This window comes from Anabrus simplex, chromosome 11 (genome assembly GCF_040414725.1).
Source record: "Anabrus simplex isolate iqAnaSimp1 chromosome 11, ASM4041472v1, whole genome shotgun sequence".
Taxonomy (NCBI): Eukaryota; Metazoa; Arthropoda; class Insecta; order Orthoptera; family Tettigoniidae; genus Anabrus; species Anabrus simplex.
The window spans coordinates 49,073,872-49,095,976 of record NC_090275.1 but is presented as its reverse complement, the minus strand read 5'-3'; the positions used below and the strand labels follow the sequence as shown (position 1 = coordinate 49,095,976).

Genomic DNA, 22,105 nt, shown 5'->3' with positions numbered 1-22,105 from the left:
TTACGTCGCACCGACACAGATAAGTCTTATGGCGACGATGGGACAGGAAAGGGCTAGGAGTTGGAAGGAAGTGGCCGTGGCCTTAATTAAGGTACAGCCCCATCATTTGCCTGGTGTGAAAATGGGGAAACCACGGAAAACCATTTTCAGGTCTGTCGACAGTGGGGTTCGAACCTACTATCTCCCGAATACTGGATACTGGCTTCACTTAAGCGACTGCAGCTATCGAGCTCGGTGGAGACTTTGTAAGACAGAACCACCGATGAGGGTGGCTGCATCTGGCGTGTATTTGAAACTTAGTGTTAGTATGGTAGATGGCAGTGTTATGTGTGTGTGTGTGTGTGTGTGTGTGTGTGTGTGTGTGTGTGTGTGTGTGGTGTATGAGTTCCAGGATGTTGGGAACAGCGCAAACATTCATTCCCCGACCCAAGATTAAAATCCTTACAACCCGAACGGGAATCGAACCCAGGGCTCCCAGTACCGAAAACCAAGACGCTGACTACTCAGCCTTAGAGCCAGACAACTGTCTGCTGAACGCATACAGCTGATACTGTGACTGTGTACGAGTTTCTCACAGTAAAGAATTCCTTTGAAGTTCCACAAGGCAGAGCGAATAAAGATTCATTTCCTTTCTTGGACCGCATGAAATCAGTTTCGTTTCCGCGTGCGCTTACAAGTTCCTTGGTAAGCTATGAAAGCAAACCTGCTCGTGCCACACTACATTAAAGTTAATTTCTCTGAAGAGCTTCGGTCAACAAAGAATGTGGATACAAGTATGAAAGAAGACTCTGAGACATTGAAAGTAAGAGGAAGTTCGTGAAGATTGTATTGCACTGCACGTAGGAGGAAATATTTCCTCTCAAGTGGAGAAAGTTCGTAATGAAATAAAAAAGATAAGCTTTTTTAGCGTGACCATAAAGTGAAAGTCTTTCTTTTTTAGTTTGGTATCATAACATTACCAAGAAAAGAAATCTCTTGCTGGATTGTTTAGGTCGAACAGGATGGCGCTTACATAATATCAGACGTGACCTTCCAGAACATTTCACCCGTCACCGTTATCGGCCGAAACGGATGTGATTTCATGTGTGCGAATTTCGAAAGGAAACGTGAAAATGATGATATTGTTCAATATGGGATACGGAATTAACAGTCTTCAGGCTTTCTCTTTACTGATGCGTATGGTAAATGACCAAAATGTGAATAAACGCCTATTGCACTTTATTTATGTATTTATTTATTTATTTATTTATTTATTTATTTATTTATTTATTTATTTATTTATTTATTTATTTATTTATTTAGCGTATGGCTTTACAGATACAATACATACGTACATGATTTTGTTTATGTTACTGCCTGTAATTGTCTCTGAAAATGCATGAGCAGAATCACTAATGTCACTACTCTACTTTCGTTTTGGACACTCGGTGATATTATTCTGGATCCATTGTTGCTCACATCTGTAGACTTAACCTTAAAGTACCCTACACTTGACCCCCGAGTGGTGCTAGGCGAGCAACAGCGAACAGGTGACCAGATATTTCTCTCCTGGTCAAGATACGACTACTTGGCGCACTTGTCTGTAGAGATGGATTCGCTCTCACGCCCAGTAGAAACTCGTTCAAAAGAGTCAGTGAACCATAAAGAAAAGAAGAGTGTGTCAAATTTCCCATAGGGAAACTTAAATGAACATAAATATAACCCTCCCTCGCATGGTACTACAGCCATGATAGGCCTTGGCCTACCAAGCGACCGCTGTTCAGCCCAAAAGCCTGCAGATTATGAGGTGCGACGAATACTCTCGGCCGTTTTCTAGACCGAGGCCGCTATCTCACCGTCAGATAGCTCCTCGTTTGTAATCACATTGACCGAGTAGACCTGAAACCAACCCTCAGGTCCAGGTAAAAATCCCTGACCTGGATGGGAATCGAAACCGGGGCCTCCGATTGAGAGACAGGCACCCTACCCCTCCACCGATGAGACGGCTGATTATAAGTATGCATTTCAATACATGAACCTCAAATTTGACCTTTTCTTTTCGTTTTGGTTTCGAAAATCTGGTCACCATAAAATAGTTTATTTATGAGTTACTGTAGCTCCTGGAGTAGTCGAGGAGTCATGACAGCTCTACCACGGCCGACTGGATCCCTCGCTGCGCTCCTAGCTAGCTAGAGCGACGCATCAAGTCGGCCGTGGCTCTACACTCTCCGGTTCAATTTTGAACAAGATTGTTTATGTTTTACACAACAGATAGCATCAAAATCTCCCCTCCGACGGAGTTACTTCATCTCGGAGTTGAATGAATAGTGTTCTTCAAATATTAAATTCTTTGTTGATAACTTTACTAACTAAATGATAGGCCTACAGTTTTATGTACAACTAGTTGCGCTATCCGGGGTTGACAGACTATTGAATACTTCCATGTCAGCTGTGCTCACTGTCGATGGATTTAGCAATAATAATAATTGAAATTCCGCACCCTCTCAGTTATTCGATTTCAGAATTTTAATATATAGTTTCAAATCACTGCCTGCTCGTTCTGCATCCAATGGCGGCTTCAAATAGTGTTTTGAAATAGTGGCAGTGTGGAGCAGAGCAGTTGTTGTGATGTCATCACCCAGTTGTACCGAGTGAATGTACTGTAGCGGCATGTTTTAACACGTTATTGGTACGACGACGTAAAGGTATTTCACCCTTTTATTCAATACCCTTTTCTCAAAGCATAACTGTTGTGTTGAATACAGCAATGTTGTTTTCTGCAGCAGAAGCCGACCTGATCATCGCATCCTTATGATGTCTCTTGATATGCCACAACCCGTTGCGTAAATGCGGCTGAAAAATTTGCATTTTGCTGATTTTTTATCATCAGTAAAAAATGTGGAGGGTGGAGAAAAATACAAGCCATTAAAGAACGAAGTAGATATAAATTTCAGGACAGCCAAGGAAGAGTGACTGAAAGAAAAATGCAATGACGTTCAAGGTTGTATGGTCCTAGGAAAGATAGATGATGCATACAGGAAAATCAAAGAAACCTTTGGAAAAAGGAAAACTGGGTGTATGAATATTACGAGCTTAGACGGAAAACGACTTCTAGAGAAAGAAGACAAGGCAGAACGACGGAAGGAACATATCCAACAATTGTATCATGGTAAAGAACTAGATGTTATTATTCTGGAACAAGATGAGGCTGTTGAAGCTGATGAAATGGGAGAACCAATTTGAAGTCAGATTTCGACAGAGCTTTGAGAGACCTAAACAGGCACAGGGTACCTGGAATTGATGACATGCCCTTAGAATTACTAACTGCCTTAGGAGAAACCAGCACGACGAGGTTATTCTATTTAGTGTGTAAGATGTATGATACAGGAGAAGTTCCATCCTATTTTAAGCAGAATGTTATTATACGTATTCCAAAGGAAGCAGGTGCTGACAAGTGTGAAAACTACCACAACATTCGTTTAGTACCTTACGCCTGCAACATTTTAACACGTACTATTCACAGAAGAATGGAAAGACAAGTTGAAACGGAGTTGGGAGAAGATCAATATTGCTTCAGAAGAAATGCAGGAACACGTGAAGCGATCCTGGCATTACGCCTGATTTTATAGGACCGCATTAAGGACAAACCCACATACATGGCGTTCGTAGATCTAGAAAAGGCATTCGAAAATGTTGATTGGACCAAGCTGTTTGAGATTCTGACGGTGATCCGGATGAGATACCGAAAAATAAGAATCTGTACAAAAATAAGCCTGCAGTGATAATTATCGACAACTTTGAAAAAGAAACAACAGTCCAGAAAGGAGTCAGGCAATGCTTCATTTTGTCCCCCCTCCTTTTTAATGTTTATATAGAAAAAGGCGGTAAAGAAAATCAAAGGGGAATTCGGAAATGGAATCACAATCCAAAGAGAGGTAATCAAAACCCTAAGATTTGCCGATAATATTGTTATTTTATCTGAGGCTGCACAAGATCTAGAGAAAATAGTGAATGATATAGACAGAGTCTTGGGGAAGAAGTACAAGATGAAAATGAATGAGTCCAAAACAAAAGTAATGGAGTGCAATCGGACGAAACCAGATGATGCAGGAAATATTAGATTAGGAAACGAAGTCTTGAAGGAAGTAGATGGATATTGTTACTTGAGTAGGGAAATAACTAACAATGGCAGAAGCAAGGAGGACACAAAATGCAGACTAGCACAAGCAAGGAAAGCCTTTCTTAAGAAAAGAAATTTACTCACTTCGAACATCAATATAAGAATTAGAACGATATTTCTGAAGACTTTCGTTTGGAGCGTGGCATTGTTTGGAAGTGAAACAGGGACGATAACTAACTCATAAAGAAAGGGAATAGAAGCTTTTGAAATGTGGTGCTGCAGAAGAATGTTGACGGTGAGATGGGTAGAACGAATTACGAATGAGGAGATACTGAGAGGAGATCGATTTGGCTAAATTTGACGAGAAGAAGAGATAGAATGTTAGGACACATCTGAAGACACCCAGGATGTATTCAGTTGGTTTTTGAGGGAAATGTAGTCGGTAACAACGGTAGGGGCAGACCAAGGTATGAATATGACGAGCAGATTAGAGCAGTTATAGGATGCAGAACCGAGCCAGTCGGCCGTACGGTTAGGGGCGCGCAACTGTGAACTTCCATTCGGGAGATAGTGGGTTTGAACCCCACTGTCAGCAGCCCTAAAGATGGTTTTCCATGGTTTAACATTTTTACACCAGACAAATGTTGGGGCTGTACCTTAATTTAGGCCACGGCCGCCTCCTTTCCACTCCAAGCCCTTTCCTATCCAATCGTCGCCATAAAACCTGTCTGCGTCGGTGCGACGTAAAACAGATTTTGAAGAAGAAGAAGAAGAAGAAGAAGAAGAATGTAGTAGCTATGTAGAAATGAAAAGTTTAGCACAGGGTAAGGTGGCATGGAGAGCTGCATCAATCAGTCTATGGACTGATGGGCCAAACAAAAATATTCTAGTATGTAAACGTTATTATGAGTAATCTTTAAATTTACTATTTTTCTTGTCATCACTGCTTAACTGTACGTAAAGGCTCTCTTCAAAATTGTGCACAGAGTGGTAATATTGCAGTATATAGTACGATATAATCCCCGTAGCATTTTTCATTTATTGACAATCCTCAAATTTTGCGTAGTTGGAACGGAGAATCAATATACTGATCAAATTACAGTCGTTTTAGAGTACATAACTCCAGGACATTCCAGTGCAAGCGGGTATAGCTTGAATAAAACAAACACATTACAGAGTACATTCGTGCTCCATGTGTTTACGCATCTGCATCATAGATAACGTGTGTAGTTGAGAACTAAATTGCGTTTGTATCCTCATTTAGGATGCATGTTCCCATTATAATATATTGAACATTGACAATGGTCCACTATTTAAAGATTCAGTTAAAAGCAATTGAATGGTGCCTTTATAATATATTGAACATTGACAATCGTCCACTATTTAAAGATTCAATTAAAAGAAATTGAATGGTGCTCTCAGAAATAACCCTTCCCCTAACATGTAACACGTAGTTATCAGCTTGCATTCGGAAGATAATGGGTTCGGTCCCCACTGTCGGCAGCCCTGAAGATGGTTTTCTGTGGTTTCCCCTTTTCACACCAGGCAAATGCTGGGACTCTACGTAAGGCCACAGCCGCTTCCTTCTCACTTCCAGCCCTTTCCTCTCCCATTGTCGCCATAAGACCTATCCTTATCGTAAAGCAGATTGTAAAAAAAAAAAAAGAATTGAAAAGCATGTAACATCTCTAATGCCACACTATTTTTATGATCAAAAATACTCCTAGCTACGGCAACGTTATTCTTCTCGATAGCTGTTATAAACAAGGCTTTCCTGGTCGCAGTCTACTTTAAGAACACAACGAGACATACTAGGCAAACCGAGCTATTTGGCCACACGGTTAAGGGCGCTTAGCTTTGAGCAGGAGATGGAAGGGTGTCGTCGCGGTTGCGAACAGTCCCGATTGCGGACACAAAATATTTGGGATGAGTGCCAGCTCGTTCCAGGGTTTTCCTCTTTCAGTTGCGCCTTTATTGCGGACCCTCTCGATTGCGGACTTCAGGTTTGTCAATCTGGAGAAAATGAAATTGGATCACAAATAGTACAATGTATTTTAAGGCATTTACACTCAAAGTTTAAATGAATCATAGTTGGAACTTAACAGATAGGTATGCATATTATAATGATTAAAATCTGTTAAAAGTGAGTTTTGTTACATACCATTAGTAAATAATTTCCCTTTGCAATTCTTCGTTTTCTCCTTCATACAAATCCATGTGGCAGCGTCATTTTTACTAATTTTAAATTGCCTGTAACTATAATCATGCAATAAAGCACATGGCTTACTTTTCTCCGTCTCAGTATCATATAGCCTATATTATTTTTACGGCGCTCACAAGAAACCGATCGTGACAAATGAGCATTCAAAAGAAAGAAAATAGACATTAGTAGTGACGAATTGCACTCTCACTTGATAAATATCGATAATTTCTTTTTAAAAACCGAGTTTAAAATTTGTACCAAGTGTGCGATTTGCAAATAATGTTGCTGTAGGAAAATATACTGAGTGTGCGATTTGCAAATAATGTTGCTGTAGGAAAATGCGCGCCATCGTTGCTGTCCACTTCACATTTTGGCCGCTGGGACGCCTGCTTTATGTCATTATAATATGTTGTTATAATCAGTTAAGAAAAGAATGGTAGTAAAACCAAAAATTACTTTCGGAAAATTCGTCAGTATAATAATGCACTTGCATTTGCTTCCGTCCAAGTGGATACCATCATCATCATCATTAGTCGTTGTGCTCATTACTGAGCGTCGTGACCTCATTACTCCATCATTTCCGTGCTGCAACCTTGACAATATGTCTCCATCCCGAGCGGTTTTCACATTTCGTTAATATGACCTAAAGTGGTAGCCCAGTGATCTTCTTTACCTGATCTATCCATCTGCTAGCTGTTCTTCCTCGTGGTCTACTGCCTTCAATTTTGCCTTGTAAAATTAAATTACCTTACTCAAGTTCTCTCCATCTCGTCTTAAAATATGGCCAAGGAACTGGAGGTAACGCTCACTCACACGGGAAGATAGGCGTTTCTTGATGCAGACTTCATCCAGAATGGAAACATTAGTTCCTTTTTCTGTCCAGGATACACGTAGCATTCTCCGCCAACAACACATCTCAAAGGCATCAATGCGTTTTTTTGTCTTTAGCATTCATGGTCCAGGTCTCACAGTCGTACAAAAAGACGGAGAACACTAGTGATTCTACCAAGTGCATCTTCGTGGCTTTTGATATTGCCCGGTTCTGCCAGATCTTAGTAAGTTTAACCATTGCAGCACGACCTAACACAATACGTCTTTTTACCTCTTTATCACAGCTTCCCGTGTCATTGATGACAGACCCCAACTATACAAGTTCCTTAACTATATCCAGGTCCTTTAGGCATCCCGTAAGTTGGATTTGACCTTGCCGATCAACTACCATTAGTTTGGTCTTTTTGATATTTATCTCTAGACCATACTGAAGACTAGTGTTCTTCACCCTTGTAAGGAGGTCATGAAGTTCTTCTTCACTACCAGCGATGAAGGAAGTGTCATCTGCAAAGCGCAAAAAACCAAAGATTACATTAAGCACTTAGTAAGACTGTCCAATATTGTACTGATTTGTGTATTCCTTAGTTCACCAGTAGTTCATCAGGGGGCTACTCCACCATATACTTTATGAACATGCGAGATTTCTCGCACACTTAATAGCACAACAACGATTAATGAACAGAAACAAGCAAAGAGGAGTCGAAAAGTAAACCCAGTGTGTTTACGTGTATTTATTTCTCTATTACTCGAAATTCGATTACACGAATTTCTCGATTTCTCGAAGCAAACATTTCCTCCCTTGCAGCAAAAAAATACTCTCTAACTCGAATTTTGTGCAACATTAACTGCGCAATACGTCATTTGTGGTTTGTGAGGAACAGTTAACAAGTAAAGAAAGGGTTGCAGCGATGCTGGGAGCTAATATGACGGGAACCGAAAAAGTAAAACTTCTAGTGATCGGAACCAAGTCGTATAGCTTTGTTCCTGACGGTTGCTTTCCAAGTTGTCTGCTCCTACGCTGACAGCGTTGTTATGAAATGGCTATGACCTTAGCCAACAAGGAATACAAAGCCTGCCCAATAGCCACTCATAGCTGTCCGCCCTGTGTATGCTATACTTGCCGCTAGAGGCGCTGCAATTCATCCTCACATGAACATCTCGGTTGGCGGTATTTCTACACGTTGTATGCTTACTGGTGACGTTTACTACGGAAGTTGAATGTTAATACTGATAGAAATAATGAAACTCAATAATGATTTTGTTTTGTCCGAATCCTTAGCTGAATGGTCAGCGTTGAGGCCTTCGGTTCAGAAGGTCCCGGATTCGATTGCCGGCCGGATGGGTGATTATAATCACGTCTAATTAATTCTTCTGGCTCGGGGACTGGTGTTTGTGTTTGTTCCAACACTTTTTCTTTCATATTCAGACAACACACTACACTTCCAACCACCACAGGAACTTGGTATAGTGATTACTAGACCTCGGATTAGGTGCTAAAATGTTATTTTAGCTGCCTAAAACAGACTCAAATAGGCTCTACAATATTTTTAGGCAGCTGCCGTTTTACATATCTTCATATGCATTATTTAAAACACCGTGTTGATTTTGCTAAATTGATTATAATTCGTTAGGGGGAAATATAAAACAAGTTCCACTCACCTCTTTGCTGCAAACGTCGCAGAATATAATTTTACTATCCGATGTGAAACGGGTAAACTCTTGTAAATTAAGGATGAATTGGAACCTGACACTTTCGGCTTAATTCACACACTGACCAAATGGGAAAAGGGTATTGTTAAAACAAGTCAATCATATTACAATGGTGTACTGTTTCGTACCGTGTTGTAAACAAGGCTCTAGAAATAAAGTTCCTGGAACTAGTTTCCATGAATTCCCTTGCCAAAAGCCAACTAGGAAATTATGGATGAAAGCAATAAGCAGACAAGGTATGGTACAGTAAATACGCAGACCATGTGACGGAAAAAAATTCTCCTGTTCTGAAGATGATAATTTCCTTAGTCTGTTGTGTAGGTGGTACCAAGGATAAGTTATGGAACCCTAATGACCGCTCCGTCGAGTGCTGCAATGGCATATATTGGAGGGTATTTGGTAAGAGTTGTAGAAGACCACATGCCATGTCAAGAGTGTGTTGATAAAATTAGTAGTATCCAGAGTCCATCTCCACTAACGTCATCAATAAAAATCAAAGACAGAGGTGTCTCACGTCTCAGGTATCCAAAGCCAAGTGTTGTTTCACTGCTGATGAAACTGGGGCAAGTAAGGGACGAAATGTTACCGGTAACGCTGGGCAGTCCAAAAATAGCACAAACATTAACCGAAATACTGTTGCCACGTGTTGCTAAAAATCCTATTCTACAGTGTGGAAAAAGTGATCATCCTGAGGAACTAGCAGAATAATACTGCAGAAGTTTCTGCACCCCTCTGTCACTAACTACGCTAATGGCATGGCAGATGAGTATCGCTGAGATTACTTCTCGAGAAGAAAAACAATTTATGAGAAGAAAATATCAAGGAAAATAGTTAAAGTCGTTCCTTTTCAATGAAAATCTACGGTGCGGTAGTAAAAATATGTAGTGCAGACCTTATATCCTTTTAAATGCCAGACATAAATTTCGACAGTTATATGTGTTATGTGAAATGAAAATCCACAGCTGAATTTAACTCCTAGGGGTAAAATGTGAACATTTACTATGTTCTACTTCATTCTGCTCAGTAACGTATATAATATACAGGAAGTATAGTGTAGAAATAAGTTTGTGCTGGTTTTAACTCCCGTTAGCAATGCTACTGAGTGCTGATGTGAGGTGGTATACTAGCGCTGAAGCGGTCAAGACGCGCACTGCCAGGAGGACACTGTTTCTGAAGCGAGCACTGCGAGTGAGCAGGCTTTGTATTCCTTGTAGGCTAAGCTATGACGAGTGCATTCGTTGGCTCCTGTACATGTGCTGCTACCAAACGGTGGAACAAGACACTAGTTACACGTCACCACCTTCAAAAGTGAAATGTGAACCATACCCGGACGTACAAAAAATAAAGTGTAAAGCAATTTAGTACGCCCCTCGTATGTACTGTATCCTGTCTTCTAAAGAGTCGCTATAACAAGTGTTATTATTAAAGTGATGCCGTAAAATGTATGTTCAGTCCTCAGCCCTAAGGCTGGTTGGATCCTCAACAGCTCTGCCATCAGCTGTCATGGATGGCCTGAGCATCATTGAAGAGGCGTAGAGAGCATCACTCTCTAGGGACCCGCCCCGCCCCTCGGGCGGGAATGAAAAGTTAAGAAGAAGGAAGAAGAGGCATTACTAGGGAAATGAGGAGTGAGGTAGTTTCCCGTTGCTTTCCTCACATATTTTTAAATATTGTTAAGAATACATGTGATTCAATTATGTGCTATACATGCTCAAAAACGGAAATCTCTATATCTCGAAATTTCGATAACTCGAAATAAAATTTAGCTCCCGAGGTGATTCGAGATGTGATGGGTAGTTGTTGGCGAAGCGTTTTCATACGTGCAAGAGTGATTTTCCTTGCTTTTTAAGCAATAATCTTCGACATTTTTAAATTTTGGCGCCAAATTTCGATGTATACGCTCATCACACTTCACTTGTTTCAAAGGATACTTTACATCATTCTATTGTGCTTTAATGAAATCACTTTCTTTCAAGTGACACTTTGTGCATCGAAATACGTCCACTCAACCGACAAACATCACGAAATGGCGTCGCAACCTATTCCGTCCAGCGCGTGACATAATTCTGTGGCTTGGTTCTAAAAGGGCCAATGTCATTTTTTACCGAAATTAAGATATTAACTGATACAAACGCGTTTTATCCTGGCTCGCAAAATTTTAAAGGGCCAATGTCTCTGTTAAGTAGTAAACGAACAGTTAACGTTTAATTAAATAAGCCCTTGCCAATAATGTTAGATGGTACCAATAAAGATTAGAGACCTGGCAATTTTTAAAGAATACGATAGAAAAAATTAGCGTTTAATAAGGTGACTTCCACAAAGAAAGTATAAAGTTATTTAAAGTTAGTTGTTGAAAATAATAATTGGAAAACTATAAGCAAAACTCCACATGTTCATAGCTCAAAAACAGGTTTTTTGACATTGGCCCTTTTAGAACCAAGCCACAGAATTATCCCCCGCTCTAGGTGAAATATTTTTGCACCTCCGTAGCGTAACGGTTAGTGTTATCAGTTGCCGTCCTCGGACGCCTGGGTTCGATTCCCGGTACTGCCAGAAATTTAAGAATGGCTGAAAGGCTGGTATGTGGTTGAAAATGTACATGCAGCTCACCTTCATTGGGGGTGTGGTTGTTCGGCTCCATGGCTAAGTGGTTAGTATGCTGGCCTTTGGTCACAGGAGTCCCGGGTTCGATTCCAGGCACGGTCTGTAATTTTAACCATAATTGATCAATTCCCCTGGCACAGGGACGCGCAGGACATCTACGGGAGCCAGACCTCTCCGAAGGCCACATGGCATTTCATTTCACACCGCTTATCTTAACGCTAACCAGAAAGAAAGAAAAAAAAGCGGATGTAGGGATTTTTTATTAAACTTCGCACTCGTACATTTTCTCCAATAAACGGAAAATCATAGAATCATGGATATGCTTTTGGGCTAAGAAGACGAGAGAGCAAGCGCAGATTCTTTGATTGTTTCCCTATTAGTAGCCTCTTACGACCCAAAGGGAAGATAAAGCGTTCCGATAAATCGAAAGAAAAAAGAGTGTATGCACAAAAGAATGTTAAGGCTCATGAATTGTGAGAACAAACATGAAAGACTTTTAGACCTCGCAAATATAACACTATTATTATTATTATTATTATTACTATTACTATTATTATTATTATTATTATTATTATTATTATTATTATTATTATTATTATTATTATTATTATTCTACCGCTTTCCACACGTCTGTGGGGTCGCGGGTGCTAACTGCACATGTGGATTTAGCCCTGTTTTACGGCCAAATGCCCTTCCTGACGCTAACCCAATATGGAGGGTTGTAATCACTAATTCGTGTTTCTGTGGTTGTTGGGAGTGTAGTATTGTGTCTCAATATCAAGAAGAGAGTGTTGGGACAAACACAAACGACCACTCCCCAAGCCAGAAGAAATTGATCACACGCAATTAAAATCACCGTCCTAGCCGGGAATCAAACCCGGGACCCTCTGAACCGAAGGCCTCAACGTAGACCATTCAGCCAATGGGTCGGACATTATTATTATTATTATTATTATTATTATTATTATTATTATTATTATTATTACGGGGATACCGTGGTTTGCAGAGGTGAAAGAAGGTGCGGACATGGATGGGTGGCTATAGAAAAGTCAGAAGATTAATTTAAAACTTTTAAATTTGAGCTATATTTCTTCCTTATACAGTTTTTTTTCCTTTTCTACTTTAAACTTTACACTTTGCTAAGCAAATAACAAATGAGGTACAGAACAATGTTAGAAAAATCAGAATAATCAACCAATTAACAAACTGAGCTTGAAGCTCCCTAATTACAAATTTTGCATGAGCGCTACTGATCCTTTCAACCAACAGACAAGGAGATGGATCTCCCAAAATGTTTACATCTGTGGACGAGCATCTTTGCTCTACAAGTTTACACTTTGGGAGACTATTTTCGAAATTTACAAGTTCCAGGACTATCGTTGTTGTTATTTGCTTTACGTCTCACCGACACAGATAGGCTCCCCCTCCACTTCGGGCGCTACGTCACACAAGTCGCCAGCCGCTTCACTTCTCGCCAGTGACTTGTAAGCTGATCTGAACCTCGCAGCAGAGACGCTATCGATGGTGTTGAATGATTTAAATGTGTTTGAACATTGTTAATTATGGCCACGTCGTGTTGTATACCTGGTTGTAGAATCAACTACAGTTCAAAACAGCCTACTATTTCAATGTTTAAATTTCCTACTGACTTGATCGGAAACAAAAGTGGACAGTGGCGGTGGGCTCTCAGGAGCACAGGAGCACGTGAACACCCAGTTTTATTACATATTTACGCATTCATTCTTTTCTTTCGACCTGATTTCGATAATCGATCGAAAGCATTCGACAATCGACTTATATCGTAGCTCCGTTACACCGACAGTTGCTCGTTTTGACTGACAGTGCAGCGAGCACACTGGATAATGCGCTATTGTGCTGAAGACTATACGCATGCGCAAAGCAGATGACGTCATGGTTTTCTGCACTGATATTCCCATTAGCGAGGAGCACGGTAAGGTACGTGCCTTCTCGTCTAGAGCCACCCTCAACCCAGTGGCAGTATTACAGTTGACCACAAGGGTCCGCCACCTCCCCTATTATGATTAGCCACAGCCTCCCAGGAGCTACTATTGCATTACATTACCGGCAGATTTCGCTAGTACCCTAATTCTGAATAGGCATTTTGGTGTCTATTCAGACTCTTTTCCAGAAAGAGAACTGAATGCAGTGGCGCATATGTATCCCTGCCTACATAAGACACAGCTGAAGACTGAATAGAAGTATTGTATATGAGAAATGGCTTTCAGAAAGATGATGGGGCCATTTTCATGTTGCAGTTTCTGCTTGACAATGAACTAGATAGGGACACATTTCCACAAGTATGCGAATTACCCTGAATTGTTGTCACAACCCCAATTACGACAGCGGAGCCCGAGAGGTGTTTTTCTACTTTGAATACGAATTAAAACGTTTCTGAGGAACACCATGACTGGAGAACGACTGTCAGCGCTGGCTATGCTTGCTATTGAGAAGAGATTTGTCAACATCATCAGTGACTTCAATCGTAAAGTGATTGAGAAATTTGCGCGATTGAAGGACAGAAGGATTGCTTTCCTGTACAAATAATCAGCATTTACGTGAGTTGCTAATCTAAATCCTATCATTTAAATAAGCATGATCTAGTATTGTTGGTTGTACTGCATGCTAAATTGTTTAGAGTAGTGGCTATAATTTGCAAAATGAGAATAATTACCATATGAAACAGTAGAACCTGACTAACCGAGATAATGTGGAGACTATTGGGGTCAATTCGGAAATAATTATTTTAAAAAATTTACCGGTAAATGCCGTACACATTCCTTCTATGCTTCTCATCATATCCAGGTGAACTTCGTGCTGTTTAAAAACCAGGAATAGTGCTCGCATCCTTCAGTGTTCGCAGTGCAGTAAAGCTATTATGAATTTTGCTACTGTTCTACACTAAGACAGCCTGACCGCGGTGTAGGGGTAGCGTGCCTTCCTCTTACCCGGAGGCCCCGGGTTCGATGCCAGGCCAGGGATTTTAACCTGGATCTGAGGGCTGGTTCGAGGTCCACTCAGTCTACGTGATTACAATTGAGGAGCTATCTGACAGTGAGATGGCGGTCAAAAAAGCCAAGAATAACGGCCGAGAGGATTCGTCGTGCTAACCACACGACACCTCGTAATCTGCAGACCACCGGGCTGAGCAGCAGTCGCTTGGTAGGCCATGAGGTTTGGTTTGGTTTGGTTCTACACTAACACCCAGGTGAAATTCGTGCTGTTTGAAAACCAAGAATAGTACTCGCATCCTTCAATAATCTCAGTGTAGTAAAGTTATTGTGAATTTTACTTTTGTTCTACACTAACAAATTAGTCTCGTATAAAATTTATCCTCGGTTACAGGGGTTCTACCAAAGTATTTGTGAAGAAGGAACCGTACAAGGAACTGTTAGTGAAATGATTTATGTACCTATGTTACTTTTTTGCTGATTTGAGACATGAACAAAAATGTTGTGAACCCCCTAAAAATTTTGTCACGAGCCGCCACTGAAAGTGGATCATAGCTATCCATCGAACCGAATTCGTCCCTTCAGCAAGCTCAGTTGTGTGCATAAAACACTTCGACAAAGTTTTGTAATTAGGGACGATTCTGTTAAAAGACCTGATGAGTCTATTTTAACTGTAAAACCTAACCATTTAAAACTCTCAAACGACGCTATTCCTAAGTTTGAAAATGTGCCTGCCTATCTGTCTAAAAATCTTCCAACACCGAGAAAAAATCCTATTCAAAGACAATAAGAAATTGAAAAACGGGAAGAGGAAGGAAAGAAAGAAAGCTGAGGAAGAATATGACAGGATCAAAGACTTCGATGACGTTCAGGGTAATTTCAGTATTAAACGCAAATTAGATATGGACAAAGTTTTCGTCAATTTTAACAGCCAAAGTCTCTGTATTTTCAAAATGTATATGACTGAGTAAAATATTCCGAAAATTGGTACTTCCTTAACATTAAACGAGGCTCGTGATTTTAAAGCCATTAAACATGATATTTTCATGAGTGATAACCCTGATATACGTGCATTAGGTGACGGGGGCAAGATATTAAAATGGTCAAATTAGAAAAGTATTTGTAACTTCCTGTTTAGACCTGCTTGTAACTCAAAAGTGACTGTCCACGACAAAATAGAATCTGTGCATAAAATAATCGATGAAATTGAAAGTGAATTTGATGAGTGTGTCATTACTGATAAATTATAATTTTGTAAGGAACAGTTAAATATAGCCTTTGCAAAGAAAGTATCTTACTCCTGTATACTAATAACATGGTTCACTTCAATATTTTTCGCATTTCCTGGGGCGTAAAAGAAGATAAGACAGTCAACGTTTCTTACAATGCCTCACCCGGTTATTCACAGTCTTTTACTGCAAAACTAGGCACGGGAAATTCAGGTATTGATGATTCACAGTGGAATTACTTGAAAAAGAAACTAAACATGTTAAAGGAGCATGAAAGATTTTGTAACATTTTGGATGGAGTCTACGTAAAACGTGAGCTGAACTATAAAGGAGGAAAGGTTTTATTTTTTGTTTTTGCTAGTGGCTTTACGTCGCACCGACACAGATAGGTCTTATGGCGACGATGAGATAGGAAAGGCCTAACAGCTGGAAGGAAGCGGCCGTGGCCTTAATTAAGGTACAACCCCAGCATTTGCCTGGTGTGAAAATGGAAACTACGGAAAGCCATCTTCAGGGCTGCCGACAGTGGGATTCCCGATGCAAGTTCACAGCCGCACGCCCCTAACCGCACGGCCAAATCGCCCGGTAGGAGGAAAGGTACCTCTGCTGTGTTTGAATCTGCGATCCTGGTTTCTAGAAACCTACGCTCTACCACTGAAGCACAGTGAAATCTATCATAATTTGAATCTCCTTAATTTTGTTGTTCTCTGACTTATCTATAGGCTACTGCAGTTTCTGTGAAACCTTTTGAATAATCCGGTACTTGTTCTTTATATTTTATGTTTTCAGCAATCTGATATCTTCATCATCTTCTGTTTCAGGCATGCGAAGCATTCCTTTCAGATCCTGAGACGCAAGAACTTCTTCACTCGGGAAGAAACTTTGACCTCCTCATCTTAGATGGTGCATATCCCGAATGTGCTCTCGGTCTCGCGCATCATTTTAGAGCACCATACATGTACATCAACACGGTTGGCTTTTACATGGGAACTCTTTCCCTCGCTGGTAATCCTGCACCGTACGCCGTGACACCGTTCTTTGGTCGCCCCTTCACTGACAGCATGGGACTTTACTCACGAGCTCTCAATACGGGCTACATGTTGCTCCTCAAGACCATGCAGGCTGCTCTAATTCATGTTTGGCTGCAGGGTATCCTCAGATATCACATCAGTCCTTCAGTACCATCGATATATGCATTAGCTAAGAATGTCAGCTTCACACTTCACAATGGACATGCCACTGTGAGTTACCCCAGAGCATTTCTTCCCAATGTCGCTGAGATTGCCTGCATCCACTGCCATCCACCAAAACCATTACCAAAGGTAAGTATTGTTAAGATATTGAAATCTTACATTTCTAGAAAATAGAACTCTGAGAATTAGAGTAGGTGAAACATTAACCGATCCTGTAATCATTAAAGGGGGGATTCCTCAAGGCAGTATTATTTGACCTTTTTGCCTTTGCTGGCCGGACCTAGTGTTTACAGTGCGCTATGTCTTCTGGTATTGGCTAGAGCAATTTTGTTACTTTCATTGATCTGTCTCTGTCTTATCCTTGGCTTTGACAATATGAAAGTGACTGAGGTATGAGCGATGCGAGTAATGCCATTCCTTGTGCAGCCAGTCCCTGCTATGAATGGTGTCAAAATGTTGCTCATAGGGTCGGTTGGTGCATGCATTTCAGTGGGCTTGGCAGACTGAAATGTAATAGCATATTTTGGCTCGGTGAGGAAAGCAACGGGAAACTACCTCACTCCTCATTTCCCTAGTACGCCTCATCAGTGATGCCTAAGGCCATCTATGACAGCTGATGGCAGAGCTGTTGAGGATCCAACCAGCCTTAGGGCTGAAGACTGAACATACATACATATGTTTTCTTATATGTACAGTTGAACCGCGATATCTAGAATCACCTCGGGAGTTAAATTTTATTTCGAGTTATCGAAATTTCGATATAGAGAATATAGTTTTTAGCACATAACCGAACCATATGTATGTATCTACGGGCTTATACTGAATACATTATTTTTAACAGTACAGTAGGCCTACTTAAAATTACTCACACAAACTCTATTTTATGGCATCACTTTAATTATAACACTTATTATAGTAACTTCTTAGAAGACAGGATACAGTAGTAAAATAACAAACATACCTCCGTTTCTTCTATTTGTTACTGTCAACCTTTCCTCCCTTCACGTTGAAACTTCTCGTCAATACTACGCAGCCGACATTCGTAAATTGAACTTGTCATCCGCGACTTCGGGGGTTGCTTTTATTCGTGACCGGTAATTAATTCCGATCACTGGAAGTTTTAGTTTTTCGGTTCCCGTCATATTAGCTCCCAGCATAATTGTAAACCTTTCTTTATTATTATTATAAATGCCGTATTGCACACTTAATGTTGCACATAATTCGAGTTAGAGAGTATTTTTTGCTTCAAGGGAGGAAATGTCTGCTTCGAGAAATCGAGAAGTTCGTTTAACCGAATTTCGAGTAATAGAGAAGAATAGGACGAACAGCCGGAAAATTTAAGTTACTTCGAGATACTGAAAATTCGAGTAATGGTGGTTCAAGATATCGAGGTTCGACTGTACTATAAAAATGATACGAGTTTAGAACTGGAATCAGAAATACGGCTTTTTTTGCGGATGATATCATACTTTTCAGAGTAATGAATAAGTTACAAGATTGTGAGCAACTGCAAAAAGACCTCGACAATGTTGTGATATCGCACGATATAAATTTCATCATGATCGTTGTTGACAAACATTCACATTATGGTAATAAGAAATTAAAATGAATACCATTTAATGTGATGTCAAATCACGTATATAATGGGACCAGTTTCAATCCCATTATGGGTCATCTTCATCCATACAGTGAATATATTAAATAATGATGAAAATAAGCCTTTAAGGAAATAATATAACAAAATAAAACTGTCCTTTTTTCTGAATTTAAGACAATATATATTGCAAAAACAATAAAATTAACATTTTAAAACATTATGTACATATTATAATTTATTTTAAAAAAGAAGCAAAATATCTCTCAGCGTATAATACTACTGGGTCGATGCACAAGTTCGTGCGGTTCTTATATTTTATATTATATTATTTTATTGTCACTGCCACGCACTGTAACTCACAATCACTCAGTGATGTATTCGCCTCCACTCTCTATGACCTTCTGCCAACGTTCAGATAGCAGTTGAATGCCTCGCCTGTAGAACTGTTTTGGTTTTGACTGGAAGAAATTTTGTTAGCCATTGGTCAAGAGAAGCTTCGTCAGGAAAAACTTGTCCCTGAATGTGGTTAGAAAGAGAGCGGAAAAGATGGAAATATGAGGGTGCAAGGTCAGGAAATACGGAGGATGGAGAAGAGGTTCCCAGCCAAGTTCAGCAATCACACTTTTGGTCAATTGGGCTGTATGCGGACGAGCGTTATCATGGAGCAATACGGTTGGTTCTTGTCATTGTCTTTTGTTGTCAATAGCATCGGCAAGCCGTCTTAGCTGGTCGCTATACACAGCAGAGGTAATCGTTACGTTTTTCGGAAGAAGTTCATGGTGAAGAATGCCATCTTTGTTCCGCCAAACACACAACATGATTGTCTGTGGATGGGCACTATCCCTGGAACATGGAGTTGCTTTTTTTTTTTTTTTTTATGGGCTGAGCCACTCTTTCCTCTTCTTCATGCTGATATACAGGCACCATTTCTCGTCACCGGTGACAATATTCGAAAGGAATGCTTCGTACCTATCACAAGCCAACCGGTGCCGGGCAAGCAGTGACGAACAGATGTTTACTCGTTGATTTTTGCTACTTAGTTCGTTTACATGAGGAGTGAGATAGATTTGAGCAGGCCCTACACTTACCGTATTGAATACGATCCCCGTTTACATGTAACTTAGTAGGCTATTTGAGTATCGTACTGAATCCGGCAGGCAATATCGACGTATACGAACGGTGCAGAATTGTCGTAAAATCGATATCACCTCTTAGAATTTAAAAACGCCAAATGCAGTAGAAGCCCAGGAGATAACTTTCAGTTTAGAAAGAATGTGTGGTATTCCAAATGTAATTGGTGCACTAGATGGAACGCACATTCCAGTTTTACTCCCAACAGAAGGTTATCGTGATTTTGTTAATCGCAAGAGCTGGCCGTCTTATAATATTATTGCAGTAGCTGATCATTTATACAGGTAAATATATTTACTGACTTATTATATTTGTTATTTCGATATAACTTTGATGATGACTTCGTCAGAATAAACATGGAGTGTGTGCGCAGTCGTTTTCAATACGATCTCAGTACGACCCGCGTTTACATGGAACTCACTTCGAACCGAGTACGATACGATCCTAGATTTTACTGTATGGACCTTGAGACTCAATCCGAACCGAGCCCCCGTTTAAATGACGTTTTCAATACGGGAAGTCTACTCAGATCGATCTGAATCCTGCATGTAAACCTAGGCCTACTAACTGTCACTTAGCACATGTGGTACTCATAGAACCCAATTTCTGTACCTTACCCATCGAATGCAAATGGCGTACAATACCTAATTGACTGATCACATTCAAAACCTTGGGCCATTTCTCGCGTTGTTTGACGGGGATTCTCATGCAGCAACTCATTCAAGCGATTTTCATCAAAATCTGAAGGTCTTCCAGAACGTGGATCATCAGACAAGTCAAACCGTCCTACTCGAAAGCGGGAAAACCATTTTTGTGCTGTTCTTTCAGCAATTGCTTCATTTCCATACCCTTCACAAATTGTTCTCGCACCTCTTGCTGCACTGGATCCTAGGTTAAACTCAAAGAATAAAATGTGTCGGAAATGCTCACTTTTCTTAACTTCACATTCCATATCCGTTTGTCTGAAATATACACAAATAATGCGTTCACAATCAAGAAAACCAGTGATTCACAACACACAAACTCCAAACTCAGTCAAAACAACGGAATAACGACAAGCATTAACTTCACGCCGCATCGTTGCCAACCCAAAATAATACCGCACGAATTTATGCATCGACCCTATACATGGCCAGACTACACTAGTAAAGTCCGGCCATGCCCTATATAATTAGTGAATTTAAAGTCCACCCGTCGAATTTTGTCATGTGTGACATTGCTATCGGTATTAATCTAAAATGAACAGGTTTAATAAGTAACCTCTACAAGCACAATTAAAATATTAAATTTTTTTCAGTTTCTGAATTTTGAGTTTTGTAATCTACCATGTGATTTTATGGATGATGAAGTCTCAAATAGAAACGAAACATGTCCCTAAATATATTTAATATGTTTTTTAATTAAAAGTAAAGTGATGTGTATTGATTGGGTGGACCAAAACCTAACATTGTTTTTTATGTGGTAGCCTACGTTCCCAGCTGTCAGTGCAGAGATGGCATGGAATGAAATTAGTAGACAAATAAGTTTCAGTGGTGTTTTTAAAAGTGGGAAAGATCACAACATGAAGTTAAAGTAGGAATTCAAAAGGACAAAGTGGGGCAAATACTTCTTTATAAAAAGAGGAGTTAGGGATTGGAATAATTTACGAAGGAAGATGTTCAATAAATTTCCAACTTTTTGAAATTACTTAGGAAAAGATGAGGTAAACAACAGATAGGGGATCTGCTATGTGTGACTGCCCTAAATGCAGATGAGTGGCGACTAATTGAAAATGTTAATCTTAATTCCTCTTCTTCTTGCTTCTGTGACATTTACCGTTCCTACTTGGGGTCAGCTTTCATCATTTGCATTTACATGACTTTATAAGTTTATTGTCAAGGTTCCTTCTTATTGCTGTCATCCATGTAGAATGGAGTCTTCCTGGTCTCTGAATCATGTGATCATGAGTCATCTTGTACCGTACCTCAAAATCTACTTTCCAGTATTTGCTTTGAAGCAATCATTTACATTTTAATTTTATAACCTTAAAGACTCCTCCTGCCCATATTAGAATGTTTTCAACAACATGCAGTTTCTGTTCGTGTCATTTCTGGATAGTGGTGGTAATGGTGATTTTATAATTATTATTTATTTCTTCATTATGCCCAATTAAAGGATGCGTTTGAACTTGTTACCTTGGTTTAACAGCTTCTCCTTCTTCTTCTCCTCCCAAAATTTCTTCATGAAGTTGTGTTGTTTCTTACATTCACCTGTCCACTGTTTTCCAGTGGTCTTTTTAGCTTTCTCCATGAAAGTGTGATTTGCAACTAGAGTTCCAAAACTAAACTAACTAACCCATGGCACTACAGCCCTGAAGGGCCTTGGCCTACCAAGCGACCGCTGCTCAGCCCGAAGGTCTGCAGATTATGAGGTGTCGTGTGGTCAGCACGACAAATCCTCTCAGCCGTTACTCTTGGCTTTCTAGACCTGGGCCGCTATCTCACCGTCAGATAGCTCCTCAATTCTAATCAGTAGGCTGACTGGACTTCGAACCAGCCCT

At 40.2% G+C, this 22,105-nt stretch overlaps 1 protein-coding gene across 1 annotated transcript in view; it reads left to right on the top strand.

Annotated features, from left to right (window-relative positions):
- Positions 1 to 22,105, top strand: part of Ugt50B3 (UDP-glycosyltransferase family 50 member B3) — a 57,069-nt gene that overhangs the window by 22,480 nt on the left and 12,484 nt on the right. The window contains exon 3 of the mRNA XM_067155673.2: positions 16,467 to 16,967. Within this exon, the coding sequence (XP_067011774.2) occupies positions 16,467 to 16,967 (501 nt within the window). The remainder of the gene's footprint in view (positions 1 to 16,466; positions 16,968 to 22,105) is intronic.